Source organism: Leptinotarsa decemlineata, unplaced genomic scaffold, assembly GCF_025532065.1.
Source record: "Leptinotarsa decemlineata unplaced genomic scaffold, Ldec_3_MD MMD2_tig00004307_RagTag_RagTag, whole genome shotgun sequence".
Classification (NCBI taxonomy): domain Eukaryota; kingdom Metazoa; phylum Arthropoda; class Insecta; order Coleoptera; family Chrysomelidae; genus Leptinotarsa; species Leptinotarsa decemlineata.
The window spans coordinates 6,539,915-6,563,687 of record NW_027412606.1 but is presented as its reverse complement, the minus strand read 5'-3'; the positions used below and the strand labels follow the sequence as shown (position 1 = coordinate 6,563,687).

The 23,773-nt window shown below is 37.2% G+C and overlaps 1 protein-coding gene across 1 annotated transcript in view; it reads right to left on the bottom strand.

Annotated features, from left to right (window-relative positions):
• Positions 1–623: 623 nt before the first annotated feature.
• LOC111514901 (luciferin 4-monooxygenase) overlaps positions 624–23,773 on the bottom strand; it is a 30,322-nt gene continuing 7,172 nt past the window's right edge. The window contains exons 4-8 of the mRNA XM_074178874.1: positions 23,460–23,676; positions 15,938–16,097; positions 13,674–13,970; positions 6,622–6,867; positions 624–1,011 (exon numbers count right to left, since the gene is read on the bottom strand). Of these exons, the coding sequence (XP_074034975.1) occupies positions 826–1,011; positions 6,622–6,867; positions 13,674–13,970; positions 15,938–16,097; positions 23,460–23,676 (1,106 nt within the window). The 3' untranslated portion in view covers positions 624–825. The remainder of the gene's footprint in view (positions 1,012–6,621; positions 6,868–13,673; positions 13,971–15,937; positions 16,098–23,459; positions 23,677–23,773) is intronic.

Sequence of the window (23,773 nt, the reverse complement as noted above, 5' to 3'; positions counted from 1 at the left end):
GTGGTAGCGGTAGATAGAGGGAAGATGCTCAGTCAGCTTTCGGTCAGGGCAATGAGAGCGACGGCAAATTCATATCCCAGATATATACATATTACTGTTTCTTTCTAAAAATAATTTTCAAACCAAGGGTGACTGTCAACTCTCCTACTAATATGTTGAAAATTTCGTGATATAATTGGAGATCGATTATGCCACATGTCTTTCAAGAATCTCAAGAAAGCATACCAAGATTCTTATTGTTATCTGAATCTATTTTAGTGATCGCTTCTAAAGTTATCACTTCTGTATCTCTGAGATTTCGAAAGCCATATTGAATAAAGCATTCTATCTGTAGAATATGCAACTTCTTCAGGGTTGGGATTGTCTATAATTTCTTCAATTCCTTATTATGTTGGTAGATACAGAAACATTGATGTAGGATTCATAAAAATCTTCGTGTTTTGTTTTGCACTTATATGTACTCTCAACAACTAACAAAAGTTGCAAACTTGTAAATTCGAAAGAGTTTATGCTTCCACTATCAACTACGAACATCTCTGAAGAGAATCAATCTCTCGTTTTCCTCAATTATAGAATCATTGCAATTAACAACTTCTCAATTGGGAACTGACAAAAATGCAAAATTTCATCAGCAGCACCTCAATATTATTTTATTCGACAGATTTTGATTACATATAGTACAATTTCAAACCAAAATTACCCTGGAAAATATATAGTAACTAGCGAGTAAAGTAATTTTTCATATGTCTCCATTCAAAATCATATTTTTCATTTCTCTTCTTTTCACCTTTCCTGACGGGGTTAAGAGGAAACTCTCAAGGAACTTCACTCCCCTCGTAACTTCATTCTGTCTGGAACTTTATCTTCCACGTAACTCTCTATGTCTTGTCCAGTAATTTTTTCTCTGAAGTTATCGTTCAATGTGAGCAGGGCCATAGGAAGGTCGCCATCTTCTTCATGAGGAATACCTATCACTAAGGCTTCTTTAACAGCTGGATGATTCACTAGGATCTGAAAAGTACTTTTGTGAACTCATACTATACTTTCGTTTCAATGGTTGACAATGTTCAATGGTGAATTTTACTGGTTCGGACTTCCATTGTCTAATATTATATGATTTGAAATCTCTGAAAGAACAAATAAAATGAAAAATTTAAATGAATAGCTGAAAATAACAGTTATGTTGAATAATGAATACAATAGACTGAAAATAAGCAGAAAATTAAAAATTGAACAAGTTACTTCACAACATTTCAATTGTAAGTATCCATGGCTGATCTATTACTCCGAAAGATGATTATTTACGACTATAGGTCTTTCGAACTCTTTCACCTATCCCCTCTTCCCTCTCTCCGCTTCATCGGTTCAGTGGGAGTTGACTGTTTCTTACTCGAAAAAAGGTTTTATATGTTGCGTATCTATACGCTAGCTTGGTCGAATGCGTCGTTGGTCAACATATATTCAGCTTCTTTGAACTTTCTTTCAAACCAGCGAATTCAGAATGGAACACTGAAAGGATAGAGCTAGTAACGAGACTTGAGGACAAGGGAGATTACGACTTCGTTCTCGAGTCATGTAAGTACAAATCTAAGTGATTCTTGAAAATGGCTCCAAAGCAGGAGCCGAAAACGTCGAAACGATGAAAATTACAGACGCGGTCAACCCGCGTAAGTAGGATTTAAAAAACAGGTCGGACACGTCGATTGCTAAATAAAGGGGGACACCTTTCAGACAAACCAGATTTTTTTTAGTGCGCACCCCCTCGGAGGGGTGCGTCTGACGACCCTTATTTAGATAGGGAAAGTAGGTCGAGTGGCACCTTGTTTTAAAGGTCTTTCGAATACCTTTACATCTCTGTTACATCAACCGACAACTACGGTACCAGAAATTTGGAAAGCTAACCTGAAATGCCATCGGAAAACGAATCCATATGTTTCTAGTTGGTTGTCGGTTGATTGGTCAAACCACCAACACTGACATAAAAACTTGGCAAGGTGACTTGGGTGTCACACAAATAGGTGGTTCCACTTATGTTTCACTTGCGTTTACGCAGCTATTTTTGTCAAGTACTTTTCTGGTTTTTTACATTTTGTCTTCAATCGAGGACCGCTTGCCTGGTACTGACGATGCCCAATAGGCTGAAACAGATGTCTACCGGTGGCTCTTGAATTGAAATCAATATGGGAATGATCAGAAAGTACTTATCTATTTATCTTTTGATTTTCATGGAATTATTTTCCAGCAGCTTGCCTGCATTAACTTTTGTCGATTTCATATTATTTCTAGAAACATATGGATTCGTTTTCCGATGGCATTTCAGGTTAGCTTTCCAAATTTCTGCTACCGCAGTTGTCGATTGATTGGTCAAATCACCAACACTGGCATAAAAACTTGGCAAGTTGACTTGGGTGTCACACCAATAGGCCCAATAGGCTGAAACAGCTGTCTGCCGGTGGCTTTTAAATTGAAATACACTAATATAAATATTATTATTTTATTTTCACCACACCGGATGGGGACTTTTCTAAATAAAAAAAAAATAAAGTTGATTGATTTCGTGTGCTGTGAAGAAATGTAAGAAATTAAAGTTGGATGAAATCACTTTTTTGATTCACCAACTTCACTTTTTTTGATATCCACCCACAGCACATTCAAATAATATACTAACCAATCAATCCCACTTTTTACTCGAAAACTATCAATTCGTGGTTGGAACGCAACCACAAGGCTAATTTCTATAGTTAGATCTAACCTTCACGTTCCAGGTCGAGTTTTGTGAATATTTCATTGATGTAGCCGCAGGAGGTCAACCTTAACCAGCAAAATTTTGAAAGTGATCTATGATGGAAAAAGTTTGGGAACCTCTGATCCAGACGAATAATTACCCACCATAATGAGACCATTCAGTTAGTTCCTAGTATTTTGTTAATATTCCTATCGTTACTTACTACCTGGCTGATACGTAATCTTCATCTGTTTTCTACCCGTAATTAGGCATTAGCGCAAACAATGGGCTATCAGGATTATAACCTTTTCCATTTCTAAACTTTCGGAGTTATCTAAAAACTTTTATCATGTCCCGGTCTTAACAGTTTCCAGCATTCTTCGCTAATTATGTGGCCGTTGTTTATGGCATGTTGAACAACAATATACTTTCCTGATCTATGAAATCGAATACGTGCCTTTTTGCGGGCCATTACAGTCCACTCAGTATGACCAGAATATTTTTTTAAATACTCAGCTTATTTCGTGAATCCCAGACTTATCCCACTTTTCCGTCCACTCTCATATTCAATTTTTTTTAAATGTCAACAGAAGCAAAGTGTATTCTGCTTTGTATGGAACAACTATGATTTGAGTCGTCTTTCTGAAAATTCGAGAACCCGATGTATAACTATATTCGTCATTTTCGATAAGGATCGGAGAAGATAGGTGACTTGTCTGAACAACAGATCCCCAAATATTAGGTTTTTTCAAAAGTTTTGTCCGTTTTTATGGCTTCACTTCAAACTGCAATATCCCAATGAAGGTCCTGTGGACCCCACAGAACATATTTCGGTATATTATTTCCGAAGCTCTAGTCTATCAGATATATTCCTCACAATCGTAGAGGGCTGTGGAGAATCATTCTGTAGAGTCGTATGGGGCTGTAGAGAATCAAACATTCCTCAGAGCCGTAGGAGACTGTGTGGCATGGTCAAGTTATTAGAAACTCAAGTTTCTAAATGCACAAAATGGAAATCTCAATGAATCCTTATTCATTTTGATCGAAATAAGCGCTATTTGAATCAGTACAATTCTGCCAACGTAACACACGTCGAATAATTCCGTCAGCATAAAAATTGTGTAATCGGGATTCGATGAAGTCGACGGAGACAGTTCTCGCCTAGACGTTATTGGAGAAGGTTCTACCGCTGAGAAAGGTGTTTCTTGAAAAGATGGTAGTCAGTTGGCGTGAGTTCTGGAAATTGCAATTTTCGGACGTTGATTTATGGAACATACGGACGGGCGTTATCATGAAGTAGGATCGAAACTTTTCTCTTGACCAGTGCCGGCTGCTGCAGACCCAATTTTCGGCAGATTTCGTCGATTTTCTTACAATAGGACTCAGCTGTGATGGTTTGGCCCCGTTGCAGGAAGTTATAGTGAATCACATGAGCTGATGATCACCAAACAGTAACCATGGTCTTTTCTGGTAGGTTTTCGCCTTTGAAAAGTAACTGAGTGGCTCATAGGTTTCCAACCAATATCCTGTTGTCGTAAAGGATCCATTTTTCATCATACGTGACGATCTGATTCAAAAAAGGATTGTTTTGGTTGTGGGAGAGCAAAGAAGAACAGACTTTGGTACGTGACAATTTCTGTCGATTGTTCAAATTGTGGGGCACCCACTTTTTCAGATTTTAGACCTTTATAATACGCTTTAAACCATCAAAAATCGCATGGGAGCTTACACCCAACCCTTTCGCCATCGCAAGCACCGTTTGTGATGGATTAGTCTCCACTAGAATCCTCAAATCTCCGTCCTGGATTACTGTAGTTCGACCACTTTGGGGCTTATCTTCGAGGCTAAAATCTCCGGAAAAAAATTTCGCAAACCAACATCGAGCAGTATCATTGCCAAATGCTTAGCAACGCTTTGGATCAATTTGAACCCCTAGAGACAAATTGGCCAAAAATCGCTCAACAATATCATGTAGTAATGAGCTTAAAGGAGGCTAAAAATTGAAATTTGGAACAAAATAAATAGAATGGGTGTATTCTCTATCGATCAGTATATACTACGACACAGTAAAATAAATATTCATTGACATATGGAACTACAAAAACACAACATTTAGATGGACAAAACTTTTGAAATAACCTAATAGTTAAAGGTGATAGGTGGGTTGGCTGTCCTTGTCCATCTTTCACTGCCTGAACCACTGTGCATGCTGTTTTTGGCGAGTGCATTGGCTTGGTTGAGCAAACTGGCCATCGGATGCCTGCTTCCACGTAGCTCCGCTGGATACGGGAATGACAGAATCACTTGTAGTTCTGTTATTTCCAAACTGAATGGCATCCCAACGATGGCTTGATCCTAAGGTGTGTGTATCCATGCCAAGAGGATATCAGCTCTCTCTACGGAACCTTCGAAATACCGGGCGCCCTCTCGTCGTAGCATCGCCTTGTCACGGTAATGTGGGGCTCTGCCGTGATTAACCTTCTACTCGTGAGACTTTTATGGACAGACTAAACTTAAAAATTCTGACGCTGAGTCCACAGAGACAATGAATGTCGAGCTTACGACTCCAACTTACCTTACTGTAAATTTAGATCAGGAGCGAGTCTACAGAGGGGATGGATGTCGAGCTTACGACTCCTACTGACTTCTTTGTAAATTTACATCACTAAATGATCCACGAAACTGAACCTTAAAAAAGGTTTGGAGGTGCACTGAGTCGTCTCCTCAAGAGCGGGGTACCTTATGAAACTGCCTTGCACCAAATTTTTAAGAGGCGTACACAGAATCTGTTCCAAGTGGAGGAACAAACCTCCCATGAACAGGTTAGCAAACTTTTGCGCTCAAGTGATGATTCACCAGAACCAGAGACGAAAAAGCCCTGCACGGTAGAATCTAAGGCATCGGCAAGTGTGGCTGACATGCAAAAACCCTCATATGAGAAGGTTGTCGCGGGTATCAAGGTGGGAATCTTGCACCTTGACTATTCAACTACACCATTGATGATTAAACAGCAGAGCATATACTTTATGCCTGCTCCGCTGGGGACCAAATCAGGTTCTTAAAGTTCGACAGAGCCGTACTCTTTCCATCTGACCTGAAAAACCACTCAACATACAAAATAATCTGCTTCGTTAAAAAGCTGGGTTCATATGGTCGAGCGTGAATAGATGTGAGCCACAATAAACCCTTGCGGATTGCGGTGGAGGATCGAATAGGCTCACTTTGGAACAAACCTAATCTAACCTAATGGTGATTCATGAGTTTCGATCCAAAATGAGAGTATGTATGTATGTATCTCGATAAAAGTTTTCATCGTGGATGAATGAAATTCCGTGACGTCAATAATAATAATAATCAATATATTTATTCAAAGACTGTATCGATAAGAGATACATACAGTCATCAAATTAATAAATGAAAGTAACTGAAATTCTCCAAACATAGTAAATGAGAGTTCTTTTGTAAATCTTCGTCTTTTCAGAAAAAATAACACTCAAAACTCAGTTCTTCTACACGAACCAAAATACCCCAACGGTTTGGTTAGAATTTTCGAAAAATTTAATATAAATGTGGCTTTCAAAGACGAAAGAAAGACGAAACGGCAGAATAGAAAAAATCTGGAATGAGTTCTGAGCCAAGAGGACTATAATAGCTCCTACAATATTCGATTCCATAAACAAGAGAAGTCCAGTATTGCTCAATGGGACATAGAGAACGGCTACAGAATAAGTGAAGTATGCTTGTAGTTGTTGGGATCGGTACATAACGATACGTTTTTAGATGCCATCAAAAGTGTTCAAATCTAAAATATGAACAGTGATTGAGGTCCTATTTCTGATTGCCCATTGTTCCAAATCGTATGTAATTGAAAGCAAAAAACAATATTGTATCTTCACCTGTTCGAGTACTGCTGGTGCTATATGCCATGACTTATACTTCAGCATCTCTTTGATTCTATCAACTACAAAAAAACATCCATCTTCGTCATAATAAACTACGTCACCAGTCCTAAGCCATCCGTCAGAGTCGAAAGATTCTGAAGAATCTTTTTTGAAGTAACCATTCATTACGAATTTGCTCTTCACTCTCAGTTCTCCAGGTTTGTTTGGACCACAGATTATTTCTGTATCAGTATCGACTATCTGAAAATATATTATTATTATATATACTTTATTGTCCAAAGAAAAATTCTTGTTGACAAAGTTAATGAATAAATATAAAAGAATACATAAATGTCATATGAATATAAAAATTTTTATCGACCTTTTTAGGGTATTTGTTACCTTCCACAATCTGAAAAATATAAAAAAAAGGTCGATGAAAAACTGATTTCTCCTCCACAAAAATGACTTTCGTTGAATATAAAAATATAGATAAAATATAATGTAAACTTAAGTATAAAAACACTAAATAAAAAACCACAAACTATGGTTGAAACATACATACACATAAAACATGCTAAGTTAAAAATGATCGGTATAGAACTCAGTCAAACTGTAATAGGGTCTACTACTCAAAATTTCTTCAATCATTTTTCTGTACTGATTGGTATCAATATTCATCTCTTTAGTGTAACTCGGCAGATGGTTATACATCTTCACACCAGTTTTTTATCGACCTTTTTTGGGTAATTGTTACCTTCCACAATCTTTTACGTTTCGGAGGCCAAAATCTGCCTCTATGAAATTATAATTTCATATTTCAAAACTTCTTTGACATCTGTCGAAGAAATAAAGAAATAAGCTATCAAAAAAGGAATAACTGCGTTCCATTTCTGAAGACGGAGGCAGATTTTGGGCTCCGAAACGTAAAAGATTGTAGAAGGTAACAATTACCCAAGAAAGGTCGATGAAAAAACTGATTTTTTCCTCCACAAAAAATGACTTTCGTTGAATATCTTCACACCATTGTGAAATAAGGAGTCCTTGACCAGAGAATTGCAAGGAATAGGTAATTTTAAATTTTTTTGCACGCTCTGACGAGTTGTATAGTGATGGGTGGTAACCTCAAGTTTCACAAGATATTTCTTAATTGAACACACTGTTTTCAGAATAAAAAGAGCTACAACCGTCATTTTTTTTTATCTATAAACAGTTGCCTGCATGAGTCACGAGGCTTAGCTTTGCACAAGTATCGTATAGCTCTTTTCTGTAATACACAGACTCCACCAAATTAAGGCTACACACACCCCAAAAATGTATAACGTACCTTAAGTGTGACTCTATCAAAGCTTGATATGCTGTTTTTGCAGTATAAACTCCCAATTCTCTAGCAATAACTCTCACTGCTTGAGAGCCGGTGGAAATTTTACTTTCCATTTTTCTAATGTGAGGGTCAAATTTCGGTCCACCTTCTATATACAGCCCCAGAAATTTAGTAAACTCTCTGTTCTCAGTGATACCGCTCGCTACAGATAAATTCTGAAGTGAACATTTGAAAGTCATATTTGTTTTCGAAATATTAAGGGAGAGTAGATTGGAACCACACCAATACTTGATTTTTTGTATATCATGAGCTATTGTCTCATTGAGTATATCTTTTCCTTTACTATGCCACAATATAGTGGTGTCGAATGTCAAAAAAGTGTTCATGGTATAACTTGCTAATGATAATTCTAATCAGAGTTAGATATCTGCTGTGGATTCCAAAACAATTTTGAGGGTACTTGTTATCGACATCCATCGTAGCTCCCTTACCCTTATAACTGATTTTTGTCAGAAGAACAAATGGGTTCAAGACTTAGAGGTGATGATGGTATGAAAGTCCTCAGAAATCAGTACCGCCCTTCACGGAGTACCCCTACCTGGCTGAGGTGGGATGGATGGGGAAATTATTCATCCGTTAACGGGGGCATGAGGGCCTCATTCGACAGAGTGTCGGGACCTTCTATATCGAGGGGGGTCATCTACAGTATAATCTATAGCTTCCCTAACTAACGGATATTCGTGAGTTTCCGTACTATCAAAAACTTGCCAATTCATCGACTGCATGAACTGCTGAATGGAAGGCAGCTGCGGATGCTTTGATTCCGCATGAACCACGGAGCATTCACAATCATCCGTATTAGCTTATTTTGTACTCTCTCCGAAATGGAGATGTTAGACGGAGCCGCTTGTCCCCAACGCATGAACCATATATGACGACAGGCTTGTAAGTCGTGTTGTAGATCGTAAGATTATTTTTAAGACTCAATTCAGAACCTCTGTTGATCAGAGGGTACAGACTTCTGATCCGACCCTCCATCTTTGCCTTCATGGTTGTGATGTGCGGCCAGGTAAGCCTACGGTCTATCAGAAGACCGAGGTACTTTACCTGCCCTTGCCGGTCAATCTCCCTTCCAGAGATTCTCACTTTCAGGGTACTTGTTAAGAGGTGAAAATGAATGGAGAGCAATTGAATCATGACTTGTCATCATGCGAATTGAATTCTGCCTCTTGTCTTCATATAACAGTCAACTTGTACCTAATTTGCTTAAAATTTTTTATCATTTGATAGTTCGATAGATTCCAATAGATTATAAGATTAATTTTCATGAGCTCTTCTGTTTGGAACCTTTGGTGTAGTTTGATCTTCCTCTTGAACATGATCACTTGGCGATCGAAACACATGTCAAGGTGTTAAAAATAACAGTTTTGTGTTGGGAAAATACTCCAGTAAGGAGTATTTTCCCAACACAAGAATGTAAAAACCTATAAATACATCACAGTTATATAAGATTAGGCGCCACTGTGAAGGATGATCTCAGATCTGCACTATTCCAGATTCGTACAAAACTCTTCTAATAGGTACTGCTCTTCAAAATAATTCAGTGAAAGCGTTCAGTGCAAGCAAATATTTACATAGAAGGGCACGGAACCGATTTCAATAATCTATTGTTAAGACCATATCATTTTCGAAATTTTCAATTTTCACTTCGTTCAAGTTCTTATCCACTGAATGTGAATGATTTTACCAAACATTCATTTCATTGTTTGATGACAATAAAATTAATTCAGTGTTAATCAATGAACCAATATTCATCACAAACAAATGCTAGTATTATCACTTTTTGAATACGTAATTTGTAATGACCGATGTGAATAATAACTCCTAATGCATTGTTGAATATATTTTTCAGTTTCTGTTGTTGATAGCTTATTAGCTCTTAGCAATATTTCATAATTTTCAATGCAAATATTTCTTCATAATGTTTGATTGAAAAACAAATAACGCACTCCTGTGATGGTGATTTATTCATGCATCAAAAATAGCATTGTAATGAAAAAAAACGAACTAAATAATACGCAGAAATTCAAACTTCGGAAAAATCTCCTTGACTAAGGAGTCGTTGCAATCCAAGTTATCCTGTCTGAGGAAAACACTGTGTTTGTAAGAGTTTTGTTATTACCTGATTCGTTAAATATAGTGATAAATCGGTTAATAAATATAGCTGCAGTAAGTTCAAAATGTTGTTTATTCGTAATTAGTCATTATACAAGACCATAAAGAAATTATTTATCGATGCGTGAGTTTAATTCACTAGCTGTGCAGTCGCGAGTACTATAATAGGGGAGCCCAAGGGAGATTTCGGGATTTACTAAAGCGCGGCAGTTTAATATACAGGGGGATACCTCGTACCCGCTTAAGTGCCTCCACCAAATATGAGCCCCATATATGATGCCGCCTGTGAGGGATGAAGGATCAGAATAGTAGAACAAAAATTGATCATCAGAAATTCTCGAGCGTGTCAGATTAAGGAAGGGTGAGTTAATTACTTGCTAAAAAGTATATATTCTAGTAATCTGACAATTTGAGAGTGACGTAAAGAAAGGGGAGGCCAGCAAAGTTGTAAAAAAAGAACGTCATTTCGACATTCACGGGCGTAGCTAATTTTTTTTATTTTCAAGGAAATAATTCAAGGATAACGAAAAATATATAATCTGACGATTTCCGCAAGCCGAAATAACAAAAATTCATCGATAAAGTTTGATGCGTGCAGCTATGTGATACCTATATTTCCCTCTCCGAGTTTCTATTCCTCTATTCTCTTTTCACTTTTTCTCTATCTATTACTCTCTCACTCCGTCCCCACTCTGAATTCTGTTGCCATGACGCCATCACAGCTGATCACAGAGATTCGTTCGTGATGAAGATGAAGATGATGATTAATTAATCAATTGATTGATGGATGTAGCCGTTACTACGTGGTAAGGAATCAAAATGAAGAAAAGAGAAATTAAACTTTCTATGTTTTTTACCACTTTTATTCGTAACTAACGTTACTGCAGTTTCGTCCTATAAGGACAGTTTCAAACTTATATATTGTATAAGTTTGAAAATGTTCTCATATATTGTAATGTTAGTTACAAATAAAAGTGGTGAAAAACATAGAAAGTTTCATTTCTCTTTCTTTCATCAATTAATCAATTGATTATAAAAAATTCAATTTATTAGAGCATTTTTTAAAAATTATGTTCTTATAAATACAAGTATTCTACTTAAAAAACATACACTTATCTATTTGCATGCTATTTCCTGAGCTTTTCGAATGATTAAGTTCAATGAATTAAAAAAAAATTGTTTTTGTCAGATTAAGCGACTCCCTCTAGATGATCGTCAGATTATGAGACGGCACGTCTGAAACATAAAGATGAACCATATATATCTTAATCTGACGCGTTATAATAATGACCGCGAGTTTGCGTCAGATCGAAATCGTCAGATTATTGAATGAGAGTTTTTTTTTGTTGCACTTAACACCCCCTTAGAAGAACTGATGCGCTCGACTATTTTTTTCCTTTTCACTTTCAACCCTTACGTACAACCACCCACATCATGCAAATGATCAGATTAACATACCAACATTATTAAAAACACGTAGGACATTGATGCTATCAATATCTGACGCGCTCGAGTATGTCCATGCAACAGTATTTCTTTACATATTCAAAAATCTATAGCCGCTTTCCCCACGATGAAAAGGTATATGTTATATAACATTTTTTTTCTTATCATCTAAGATTTGCAACCTAATATGTCTCAATGACGCTCGAGTAAATCCTCATTTTGCATCGTGGGCTCCCCTGCTATAATGGGAATTCCATTTCTTCTACGAGTATATTACACGTTTTGTATGCTTTGCAAACTTTCAATCGTTTGAATATGGTCCGCTATGTTGAGTCTTGTCTATAACCAAAATGTTTATTATATAAAAGACCTTTCAACAGGGACTTCAGAACTTTGACAGTTGATTCAGAATGTTTTGCCAAATCACCATGGACCCTGTTCGGACAACGTACCGCGCACTTCGCCCATTTGAAGGTCGCCATAATCTTCCTATAGAGAGGACTATTTGCAATGTGGTGGATAACTTTGAATCCACTCGTTCAGTGAACGTTCGACCATCACCCGTACGTCGACAAAATGCAAGATCTGCCGAAAATATCGCGGCTGTTTGCGAGTGTGTGTAGGAAAATCCGAGGAAGTCGATTTCACGTCGCTCAAAAAAACTCGGCTTTCACAGACCAGAACTTGGCAAATTTTGCATCGTAAAAAATTCAACGTACAAAATTCAACTGACTCAGGAACTGCAGGTAAACGACGATAGACAACGACGTGTATTCGGTGAAGGAGCTCCGAAGCAGGCAAATGACTGATTTTTTATCAAAAAATCATGAATGATAAATGGGTATGTCAACACACAAACTGGTTGAATACCAATCCACATGAATACCAATCCACATGAGATCCAAGATCTTTCAATGCATCCCGAAAAAGTCACTGTTTGGTGTGGATTTTGAGCTGGCCAGGACATCTGGCTGTATCACCAACGGCGATCCAGATTTGCTTATAAAGTTCATATGGTTATGACATCGAAAGCGAAGTCCAATCGCCCAATGGAAGAACCCTAGAGAGTCAAGATCAAAAAAGCAGACCTAATTTGATGAAAAGTCAACGTTTTGCTCACTGCTTTCTTCGCTCACCGTGGCGTGGTGCATCAGAAGTTTTTTCCACATGTTTGTAGAATCAATGAGTATTATCTTGAAGTTATACCCCGCTTGCGAGAAGCAATACGAATAAAACCTCCGGTGTTGTGGAAAAACAATTCACGAAATTGATTTTTTGGCCAAAAATAATCCTAAATCATGCCTTAGCCATCGTATTCACCAGCTTTGGTCACCTGTGACCTTTTCCTGTTTTCATGATTGAAGAGGCCGCTGAAAGGACGGCGTTTTGAGGCGATTGAGGAGATAAAAACCAAATTACTGAGAAAGCTCAAGGACATACCATTTAGGTTGAATTAGAAAAAATTGATATTGGTCGGAAACTCACATAACTTTCTTTGTTTCTCTCTCTATGAGTATTATATTTATGGCTTGTTTCTTCGCTGGACGAAGGACGAACTTCATTGGCGGTTTATGTTGTAGCTTGTCTTTGCAACTGACCACCTTAAGGGTCCTCGTTCCCCTCCGATATTCGAGGATTGAGTTCGCTGTTGAAGTCATCAATTGCGTCTTTGTAATGGGAAATGTCATCGATCTTACTTACTTAGGCTCGTCCTATAAGTACAATTGAGCCAAGCAATTCATTCGTGGTTCAGCCTAGCACCACTGATGAGTCTTATGGCGGATCAAAACAGCGATTTTTGGTGTTGAATCATGAATGCGTTGTGTTTGAGCTCGATCATACACCTTGATTTTTGAGAGTAAATAAATATTATATAATAAACTTGACCGCCCAAAATGAATATAGATGCGAAATGGAAGAAAAAATTAGGAAAAATTAGGAAAAATCAATCCGAAATACAAAAAAAACACAAATTGCGACGCGTCTAGGTCAAAGCATGAATGGTCTACTGACACGCATCTTTGAAAAATGGTATTTACGTAGAAGTGAATGAAGAAAACGGTTTCTGTATTTTCCCAATTGATTTGGAAATCATGTTTCGGATGAAAATTCAACAGCTCACCTTGTACTTGAAACCAGCCACTGCAACGCCAACCGATCTAGGTTTCTGGTGCAAGTATAGACAGTCACGGACTTGGTTCGTTTTAAACTGAGTTAAAATTCCAGCAACTTCTGATTGTCCATAAACTTGAAACACAAAACATCCCGGAAGTAGGTCTCTCAGTGTTTCTACATATTTTTCGGATAAAGCAGCGCCACCAGTAAAGCAAGTCCAAAGACTGGTGGTATCAAGATGGTCAGGACGTCCAGCTTTAACCATATCCACAGCTTGCGATGGTGACAGAAACAGCGATGAAATCTGTTGGAGAAATATATGTTGAACATATAAAGGACGACCCAAATGAGGAATCTGCTAAACGGTTGGAAATGGATTCGGGCAGGGCCTGGAATTTCCTTCGATAATCCTTGGATAATCGATGAAAGGGTATTTCTGAAGTCTTCAGCAAAAGCCAGAAGTACGAAATTGGTAGAGAACCCCCCAATATTTCTGTGATGGGTCGCATGGATTATTGTGGACCCTTCTTGGTGACCATTGGAAGGAGAAAATGAAAGAGATGGTGTCATGCTCACTTGTCTTTCAGTTAGAGCAGTTCATTCAGAAATTGCATCTTCCATGAAAACAGATTCCGTGATAATGGCTATTCGTAGATTTATTGCAGTAATAGTGTGTCCAGAGAAAATCTCAGGATGTGGAATGTACTCCAGATCACTAAGCCTAAGGATTAAGTGGGGAATGGAAAGAAATACCAGCGTGGTCCAAACAGAACTGGCTGGTATCTCAATCGCCACGAAAGAAATAACCAGGAAAGGAATTTCTGGCAAAAACCTAACAATCTGCACTGACAGCTGACAATCCCTATTAGCCTTTAACAGACAACGTGTAACCTCAGGGCTAGTACTAGAGTGTTACCAAGATTTAGCCAAAGCCTCGGTAAACAATAATCGTGATAGACAGACATCTGAGATGTCAAATTAAAAATATAGTAGGAAAACTGAGAGGTCTTTTATTCAAATTCAAATACTTGACAGAAATTTCAGATATAAATCATCTGAAAACATCATACTATGGTCTGGTACAGTCAGATTTATCTTACGGTATAACTGGCTGGGGAAGTGTTAATGACTGTCACATGGAAATCCTCAATGTTATTCAGAAATGGATACTGAAAATTATCTACAGAAGAAGAGCTACATACTCCAGTGAAAAAATATTTAAAGAGGCCAATGTATTTGACGTAAGGCAGGCTTACTGCATCAACTTATTAGTACCAGGAACAAACCAAACAAGAAATTCCAGAATACACCATTATTGAAGGTATTGACTTAAATAATTGAATAAAAGTAGCGAAACAAGTGTTGCGGTTTTTGTAAAACCCTTTATAGTGAATATCATATGATGAACTGTATTAATTAGTTTTTTTGTATTGACTTCAGTGTCATTCCATCTAGAGCTCCTCATATGGTAAAAAAATCTTTGAGAGTGATCACTGAAAGATTCACAAAGGCAGAAATCATTAACCCACGTATCTATCGATTCAGGAGATTTCGAACCTCCCACTCTGAATTATTTTCTCGTGGGGTACAAACACACGGAAGGTCCACCAGGAGATTTCGAATTGAGAAAATATTTGAGAACAGAGTGGAAAGAGGCACGAATGCTTGCTAACGCCTTTTGGAAATGATGGCTGAAGAATATTTACCTATGTTGAACTTCCGAAAGAAATAGACTGATGAGCAAGAACCTATCAAACTTGGGAATGATGTTACATGGGAGATGGGAAGAACTCGAGTTGCAGATATTCAGATACACAAGAACATTTACAGGTGACCCATTTTCAAGTTGAGTAAACTTCCAGTGGCAGTCAAGATGGAAGGAGGGAAATGAAGGAATGGGTTGGAGAATGGAATTCTTCCCAGGATGGAGAATGTTTTTCAGTTTGATATGAGTATCTTCAATTTCCTTTGTATATAAGTTCAATTCGCTTGTCTCAATTTTCGGCCAGGTATTTTGTTTTGAATATAATATAGCGTTTGTTAAAAGATAATTTTGAAATAGAAACATTTATTTGATAGAAAACGTGCCTAATTGAGGTTCGTAAAAGAGTCAAAATTCCTTTAGTGGAAGGAAATACGAGGGTTTCTCGATCTTTCCCACAAAATACTGAATATTTTCATGGAGACTTTTACAATTTCCTTTCTTTGGAAAACAATAAGGATAATGAAAGTCAATTTTCATTGACTTTCATTGTGGACTCCGGTACTTACTTTATATTTTTCGATGTGAAACCACAACTCTTCTGGATTGAAATGTTGACAAACGACTTTAACTCCACCTGTGCATATAACTACAGATAAAAATATCACCGATGAGATCCAATAGAGTGAAGAGTAGGAAAGTTGGACATTTCCAATATTTCCAGATTTTCTGAAATTGAATGATATTCCATGTGAAATATTTGTTATCGTTACAAAGTAAACAAACTCTACCACAGGTTTGTTTGAAAGTGACATTTTTTTTTTTTAGTTTGATGATAGCGGTTCAGAATTCCATTGTCCGAACAATGGTGTTAACTGATTTTAAATCTATTATGAGAAAACAAAAATAATTGGAGTATTAAAAATATCAAAAATACCAGTTGGTCAGTCAGACATTCAGTTATTCAAATAGAAAAGTTTTTTCAATTAAGTGTCAAGACGTTTCGCCCCTGGCTGGAGACTTTTTCGATTGTAGAATACAATTTTTTGTATTCTGTTGTTTTTCTTTCAAATTGATTCTTTTGTTCAATGTTTATAATTTTTTGTTTTGTACGTACCTTGCTTTAAATTGTTGATAACTTTTCAAAATGTAAATAATGTTGAAGTGCTGTTGTTCTTCTTATTTAATAGTGATTGTTAGTAAAGGTTCTGGTCATGTTTTCCTATGTTTTTGGTGTTTATTTTTTGAGAATCGGACTGAGCGTCGTTGTCTTAAAAATGGCAGGTGGAGGGATCTTCTGTGTGTGTCGTTTCGGTGATTGAAGGAGATGAGGGCAGAAATGACGTGTTCATGTGTTGGGATTTGATTTGTTCAAATATCAGTTCGCGCGCGCATGTGTATTTAATTGTTTTTTTACTGTATATTGGGCTTCGTTTGGGGAAGATGAGTGTTATTGTGTATATGTGGTGTTTATAAGATTGTATAGTAAATTTGACTCAAATTGTTTATGTCCTGTCTGTCGTTCATTGTGTTTTCGTTTATTTTGATGTAAATAATTTCTTTTACAAGGTACGTACAAAACAAAAAGTTATGAACATTCAACGAAATAATCAATTTAAAAGAAAAACAACGGTAATACAAAAAAATGTTGTTCTATTTCAGGAAACCAGTCAAATATCCAATGTGTTATAAAAAGAAACTCAAATAAACAATTGAAAAAGCCTCTAGCCAGGGGCGAAACGTCTTGACAGTTTATTGAAAAAACTTTTCCATGAGAATCCAAAACCCAATAACAACGAAACAGCTATACCAAACAGGATTCAAGGACCTATTCACCTATTCAAACCGAATATATATACAGGGTGTCCCTGGACTTCCTCTTTTCCTCTCGGGAATGTATAGATGGGGTCAAAATATCACCAGTACTTCATATAACTTTTTTTTCTAAAATCCTCCGTTACCAAGTTACGGGCCCTCGAAGTTACAAAATGAAAAATGTTTTTCTTTGATAACTTTTCAAGTGAATATTCAAAATCATCCAAATTTTGGTAATTGACTAAACAAATGAATTCCGTCGATGAGCTTTCATGCAGGAGTCAGTTGTTTTGCTACAAAGTCAGGAACGGACTACCCCCGATGGTCCACACCCCAAAACTTTGAAATGACAGATATTTTTCAATATTTTTCAACAAAATAAGGTTACTTGGACATTTTTATGAATAAAAGTACTCGTGTGGAAAGTCGATCGGAGCAACGAGTCTTGATAAAAATGTAGTTTCACTAGACGACATCAAACCCGCTCGTCCACCATTATTTGAAATGAATAATTATCAAAGCAGAAATAATAATGATAACGTTAATTCAACAACATTTATAACAGGAATAATACAAAGTATGCTAAAATGAAGTCGTAAACAAAAAGTACAGTACCTTGATATTTCTTTTTTCAAAAGAAATATCAAGTTCTGTAGATTCGTGGTGTTTTTAAACTAACAAGCTACTCTACTATGAAATATCGAATTCATTCCATATTTTGTAGTTCTACTCGACGACATCAAACCCGCTTGTCCACCATTATTTGAAATGAATAATTATCAAAGCAGAAATAATAATGATAACGTTAATTCAACAACATTTATAACAGGAATAATACAAAGTATGCTAAAATGAAGTCGTAAACAAAAAGTACAGTACCTTGATATTTCTTTTTTCAAAAGAAATATCAAGTTCTGTAGATTCGTGGTGTTTTTAAACTAACAAGCTACTCTACTATGAAATATCGAATTCATTCCATATTTTGTATGTACATAATACGTGTGGAATAATCACGTTTCGTGTTGATCAGTTATCTGAATCTCATGAAACTCAACATTCGAATGTTTCAAATTCTTCTTCACAGCTAAACTGTTGAGGAGTTTCACTGATAATTATAATTTTATGGGAGAAATTCTTTAACACGAATCTAAATTTAGCTGAAAAAACGCACATCGGAAAAAATATTTACTAGACTAATAAAAAGCAAACGAATGAACTACAAAAACGGCTGCACCTGATCAGGTGAAAAATATCCCGGGAATAATTATGTTCCATTTCTTTCACAGATGTTGACAAAAAAACCTTTTAGAAAGTTTTGATAAAAAATGAGAAACTGGAATGCGATTTTGTTTTGTTGAGTGGTGCGTTGTCATATGACTATCATTGTATTGTCAATATTCTATAGGATATTTTGAATTTTTTTGATATGGCCGAACAGTTTACATTCAATGAATATGCAGATATGCATGTATTTTATGGACGAGCATTTTGTAATGCTGCAGAAGCTCGTCGTCTGTATTCCGAGCATTTTCCCAATCGAACGGTACCGTCAAGAGAAACATTCGAGCGTGTCGATCGCAGCTTGAGGGAGACAGGTATGTAATAATTGATAATTAATTTGAGCACGTTGTTTTATTTCGATATTATTGTAGGTACAGTTTTGACAAAACGAGGTGGTGAGGACGCTCCTAGGACTGTACGTACCGTTGTATTGGAGGAAAATATTTTGGAAGCCGTCGCTGATGATCCTTCAATGAGCATCAGAAATCTATCAGAACAGTTCCATACATCCAAGTCCACTATTCATAGAATAATTAGGGAACAACTGCTCCACCCATTTCACATCCAGAAGGTACATGCCATGACACCTCAAGATTTTCCAGCACGACTGGAATATGCCAATTGGTTCATGGATAGGCAAAGAGAGGATATGACTTTTATTAATCGAGTTTTATTCACTGATGAAACAGGTTTCAGTAGAGATGGAGTTATCAACTCTCATAATCTCCATATATGGGCCGAAGAAAACCCCATGGGATATTGCAAACCAAACACCAACGGAAATTCAACGTGAATGTTTGGGCTGGTATCATAGGAAACCATCTTATAGGACCATTCGTTCTACAGGACCGATTAAATGGAGAACGTTATTTGGAGTTCATTCAGAACGATTTAAATGGACTTTTGGAACATGTTCCATTGCAAACCCGAAGAGATATGTGGTTTATGCATGATGGCGCTCCTCCTCATTTTAGTTTGATTGTGCGTGACCATCTGAACCACATTTTCCACAATAGATGGATTGGTAGAGGTGGGCCATATTCATGGCCATCGCGGTCTCCGGATTTAAATCCATTGGATTTCTTTCTGTGGGGGCATCTAAAAAGCCTTGTTTACGCTACACCTATTCACACAAGAGATGCATTGTTGAATAGAATAACATTACATTGTGAAGCCATACGAAACGACCCTGGAATGCTATTTCAAGTACAGAGGGGGTGTCTTCGCAGACTAAGAAAATGTATAGAGAGAGAAGGTGGTCATATCGAGCAGTTTCTGTAGCGGATTTTTCATTTCTGTTTGCTCTTGAGGCTCTTGAGTTTCGTTAGTTAAACGTGTTTGCATTATAAAAATTCGTTATGAACATTTTACCTATCATTTCCATTTTCCTTAAAAACTAATACTTTGTATTATTCCTGTTATAAATGTTGTTGAATTAACGTTATCATTATTATTTCTGCTTTGATAATTATTCATTTCAAATAATGGTGGACGAGCGGGTTTGATGTCGTCGAGTAGAACTACATTTTTATCAAGACTCGTTGCTCCGATCGACTTTCCACACGAGTACTTTTATTCATAAAATTGTCCAAGTAACCTTATTTTGTTGAAAAATATTGAAAAATATCTGTCATTTCAAAGTTTTGGGGTGTGGACCATCGGGGGTAGTCCGTTCCTGACTTTGTAGCAAAACAACTGACTCCTGCATGAAAGCTCATCGACGGAATTCATTTGTTTAGTCAATTACCAAAATTTGGATGATTTTGAATATTCACTTGAAAAGTTATCAAAGAAAAACATTTTTCATTTTGTAACTTCGAGGGCCCGTAACTTGGTTACGAAGACTTTTAGGAAAAAAAGTTATATGAAGTACTGGTGATATTTTGACCCCATCTATACATTCCCGAGAGAAAAAGAGGAAGTCCAGGGACACCCTGTATATATATATATATATATATATATATATATATATATATATATATATATATATATATATATATATATATATATATATATATATATATATATATATATATATATATATATATATATATATATATTGAGAGTTATTGTATTCTGTTTCTGTAAAACTGTTTAGTGAAAATCTCACAATTAGTATTGTGGAATACGTTTCTGGGGTAATACTAGCACAAGCTCCAATGATTTTATCTCCAAGAAAAAAGTAAAGAACAGAGTTCAAGAGAGAAATGAATCCACCGCTGAAACAAATACTTTTTATGAAGTTTCGATTTGGAATGAAACGTTTGGACACTATGAATATATTTCTTCAGTCTAGTTCAATTTTTTCAAATAATATAGACGTTTTGAGACGTTGAGAGTTATTGTATTCTGTTTCTGTAGAACTGTTTAGTGAAAATCTCACAATTAGTATTGTGGAATACGTTTCTGGGGTAATACTAGCACAAGCTCCAATGATTTTATCTCCAAGAAAAAAGTAAAGAACAGAACACCGCTGAAACAAATACTTTTTATGAAGTTTCGATTTGGAATGAAACGTTTGGACACTATGAATATATTTCTTCAGTCTAGTTCAATTTTTTCAAATAATATAGACGTTTTTTATTATTATTTTTTTAACATAGTATGCGCTGGTCAGGCCGAAGCCCCGAAGCCCCGATACGATTGGAAAGGCGCGCCAGTATTATAAACCTACGACCACTCCCCACACCGTGGGGTGAGTGATCATTGGGTTCGAGAATCATGTGCCCAGAACAAGCGCAGTGAGCCAAGGATGACAGCCTTCTGCATCTGTCCGGCTAAGATTTCTGCCTTAGTGCGGCAAGCCGGCATGATTTTGAAATTCGAGAGTAGAGAGGGAATCATTTCGCCAAGGACTCCAATAATCAGAACAATCATCTTGACAGAGTGGTCTGGATAGAGTCTGCGGAGTTCGAAGAGAAAATCTCGATATTTCATTCGTTTTTCGGACGATATTTGTCTCGTCGGAAGCTGAAAATTTCACGAAACTATCATCTTGTACTGGTGGTCGAGAAGGACTACATCAGGCTTATTAGATTGTATGAGCCTGAGGGTGGGAAACGAATAGATCCAATAAATTCGTCACTTCTTGTTCCCCATAATGGATTCAGTATATCCTGAAGCGTAGGGCAACACCAGTGTCTCGTCAATACCGTAAGAATGCCGTAGATGGTAATATAGCACTCTAAGGGCCGCGTTATGTCGATGGATATAGCCGAGATCGCATGTGCTGCACATGGTAATAGCAAGGTGCATTAGAGTATTGGACGCCAGGCGGCAGACCCTGCACCTTGTGTCAGGAACCTCTATACCCATCACGCGACTACAGTATACTAAAGTGTTGAAGACATCATCCTGGTAAGCCATGATGAACCCCTCAGTTTCTGACTTCAGCCCACTCGACCTGAGGGAAGCGAAAGTTAAGCGCTTCGACAAGCCAAAGGTCTTCAATGATATTGATGAAGACTCATGCATTTTCTTATCTTTGTATTTTCGCAGTAGTGAGGTGATCCCTGCGGCTTTTTTCCTGAGGATTTTGCTGAACGGGTTCCAATTTGGTGACAGAGTTGTGATCACCTCGGTTAGTGTCGAAAACTAAACCGACTTCATCAGCTGCTCAAGCAGCTGCCCTAAAGAGAAATTGTCCAATTCCTGCTCTCTCATGGTCGCGGACCATGCACTACTTCAAACGTAGAGTAGTATTGGGACGGCAAGCATATTTGTTGCAGCAACTCTGTTCTTCCCCGACAGTTCCGATGACCAGATCTGTCAAAGTTTGTGCTGATACTTGCCGCTGATACTTGGAACAAAGCCATTCGCAAGAGCTACCTCTTGTGAATGGCTTTGTTCCACTCTCAGGTTCGTATATGTCTCTCCGGTATCCAAATGGTGTAGGATGCTTCCATCTATGAGCTGCACATTCTTTCCGTACCATTGCGCATTTGTCTATCCCGAATTCTTCCACTACTCTCAACGATTGATGGAGATCCGTCTCTCCAGAGGTATAAAGTTTAGGATCGTTCATATGAAACAAATGGGTGACCTTGTGCCTCCGGTTTCCGGGGGTGCCACAGTTATACTCTCGAGTATTTCTGAGTGCAACGGATAATGGCAATAGTCAGGTGCAGAAGAGAAGGGGACTGAGGGAATCGCCCTGAAATACATCCCTTCTGAAAGTGACCCATCCTGTTTGGACTCTGGCTTGATCACATGTTATGGTGAAGCGAGTTGACCAAAGTGGTTCAATACATCTCACTATTTTGTTATTATTATTATCATCAACTTACAAAACTACATTTTTGTTATTTCCATCTTTATTTAATTCATGTGATATTTTCAGTTTATGGGATTGAACTTATGTCTTCTGAAGTATTTCTTGATGGTGGTTATTGAGACATTATTTTCATAAGATACTGTTGTCGTGCGCAATTAGGTACTTTCATCTGTTTCTTGTCCGAGATAGAAATTCAGATGTTTTAGCTCTATCTACACTTTCAGTTGTTAGAAACTTCTTCACGAATTTCCTGAGATTATCAGGAAATCCTGCACTGAACAATTTTTTTCCTCATAAAAATTACGGCCTGCATCGGAGTAAATGAAGATTGCTTCAGTTTTTTTCTCTAAATAGGAGTCATTAACAGAGTGCGACTGACTTCTGTTGGTGACTTCGTGCATTTGTGTTGTTTTTGCAACCAAGTGTTGACGAACCTTGCACTTGGCTCTATCGTATTGATGAAAGCTAATGAATCAGAAACACGGGTGTGCAGTTTGCATGTAGGCAAATTTCGTCCTGAGAATAGTTTTACTTTTTTGGAACTGGCTTCAAAGTCGACGATGAAATGTCGAAAAAGTGAAAACTCTAAACGCGGTCCAACCCAAACTTCAGATTTTCATATATTCCCTCATATATTCCAGTATCGGTCAAAACTTTTGTCATGAATTATGCATATTTTTCTACTAAGTATCTTGTTTTAACCAACTCTTTCCTATTCTTACATCAGATTGTCAGTCTGGCCCATTAGAGTATAATGATTAATCATAATTCCTTTTGGTATACCCGTTGTTCCACTACTGAAGAAAATTACTGCCGTCTCTTGCAAACTCGATACATAAACAGGAATGAATTTTTCTTCATCCTCATGGAACTGCAGGAAATCCGCAAACTCCGTATACTTGTCTGAGCTGCCAAAAATAACGATTTCAGTTTCGATGTCTGGAAGAGAAATAGGTCAGTTAGTGATGTGCAGAATGAAGTGATTCACAAACAGATAGTACAAACAGTACAAATTTATCAAAAAATATATGGCGCA